This window comes from Amphiura filiformis, chromosome 20 (genome assembly GCF_039555335.1).
Source record: "Amphiura filiformis chromosome 20, Afil_fr2py, whole genome shotgun sequence".
NCBI classification, from domain to species: Eukaryota; Metazoa; Echinodermata; class Ophiuroidea; order Amphilepidida; family Amphiuridae; genus Amphiura; species Amphiura filiformis.
Window position 1 is genome coordinate 10,428,313 of NC_092647.1, and position 1,193 is coordinate 10,429,505.

The window sequence follows — 1,193 nt, forward strand, 5'->3', positions numbered from 1 at the left end:
AGTTTATCCTCCCCAGTGCTAATAACTTTTGCACAGCTTCCAGACGCGTAGCCACAGCTTGGATCAGCAGAGATTGATCCGACGAATATTTTGTTAAAACCAAATTGGTCGGATCACCAATTAAAAAATCAAAATTATTAAAGCATTTCATGTAAAATGGCCGGCTCCACATCCCCGGGTCCACATCCTCAGATTCGTTGTCTGATTTGAGTTTTATTGAGCGAAACCATGGATTAGAGAGATAAACCATGGTTGCTACAAAAACTAGAAGTTTAATATTTTCCATTGCCGCTACGTATCAATATACATCCACTAAAGAATGTTATTGTTATGCTATCATTACTGACAAAAGGTTTATAATAGCTTTACATACCTTTTACATACACTATGTGTAATTGGACCTACTATGACTATGTTACCGGTTTCGATCTATCTTAATAGGTACATGATGTTGTTGGTTACGTGCATGGACCAGTTAGAAGACGAAGGTGTTACCATAGACGACTGGATTTCTTCAACACCACAATGCATCAGAGATATCGCTTACGGGAGTGGCGGTGGCTACTATGGCTTCAACAACAGGCTAAAAGGTAGAGAGAACGAGGTCCAGGTTAACCAGCTCTTTTCTAGGATCAGCGCAATGGTGCAAAAGAACGGCGGTAGCTTCTACAGTTCACTAGTCTACAGGGAGATGCAAAGCGTGCTGTCAGCTGCAGCAGGAACCTCCAACGACCAACTCGTAGGTGTGCTAAAAGGGATTGAGGAAAATAGGCAAAAATACCTTGGCAAATTCTATGATGTTCTGAAGATTCTTATGAGATTTCAAACTTACTTTGAGTTCCGTGATGCTTTCGGTGCATTAAGTTCTACAATGAATCAGTAAAGTTTTTGATAACCAGTAAGAACGAACGAGTACTCTATACTTTACTGAATTGATTTATACTATAAAATGCGAAAAGTTAAAAATAATTGAACAAACTTGGTGATATGTTCTTGCCATTGGTATAATCAGACAAATACAGTATATTATGCAGCAAAATAACAAAACCGGTACTCACTGGATAAAGTTTAAGTTTGAAGTCTTCAGAAAATATTTGATTTGTACTTTTACTAAGTTAAGGAAGTAATTGCTTAATCAGACTCATAAATGTATTTAGCGGATAATTGAACTATAACCAATATGCTTATTAAAC

General features: G+C 37.4%; 1 protein-coding gene across 1 annotated transcript in view; it reads left to right on the forward strand.

Moving 5' to 3' along the window:
- Nucleotides 1-883, forward strand: part of LOC140143043 (GTPase IMAP family member 9-like) — a 3,696-nt gene extending 2,813 nt beyond the window's left edge. Inside the window, exon 3 of the mRNA XM_072165088.1 lies at nt 442-883. Coding sequence (XP_072021189.1) covers nt 442-883 — 442 coding nt within the window. The remainder of the gene's footprint in view (nt 1-441) is intronic.
- Nucleotides 884-1,193: the final 310 nt, after the last annotated feature.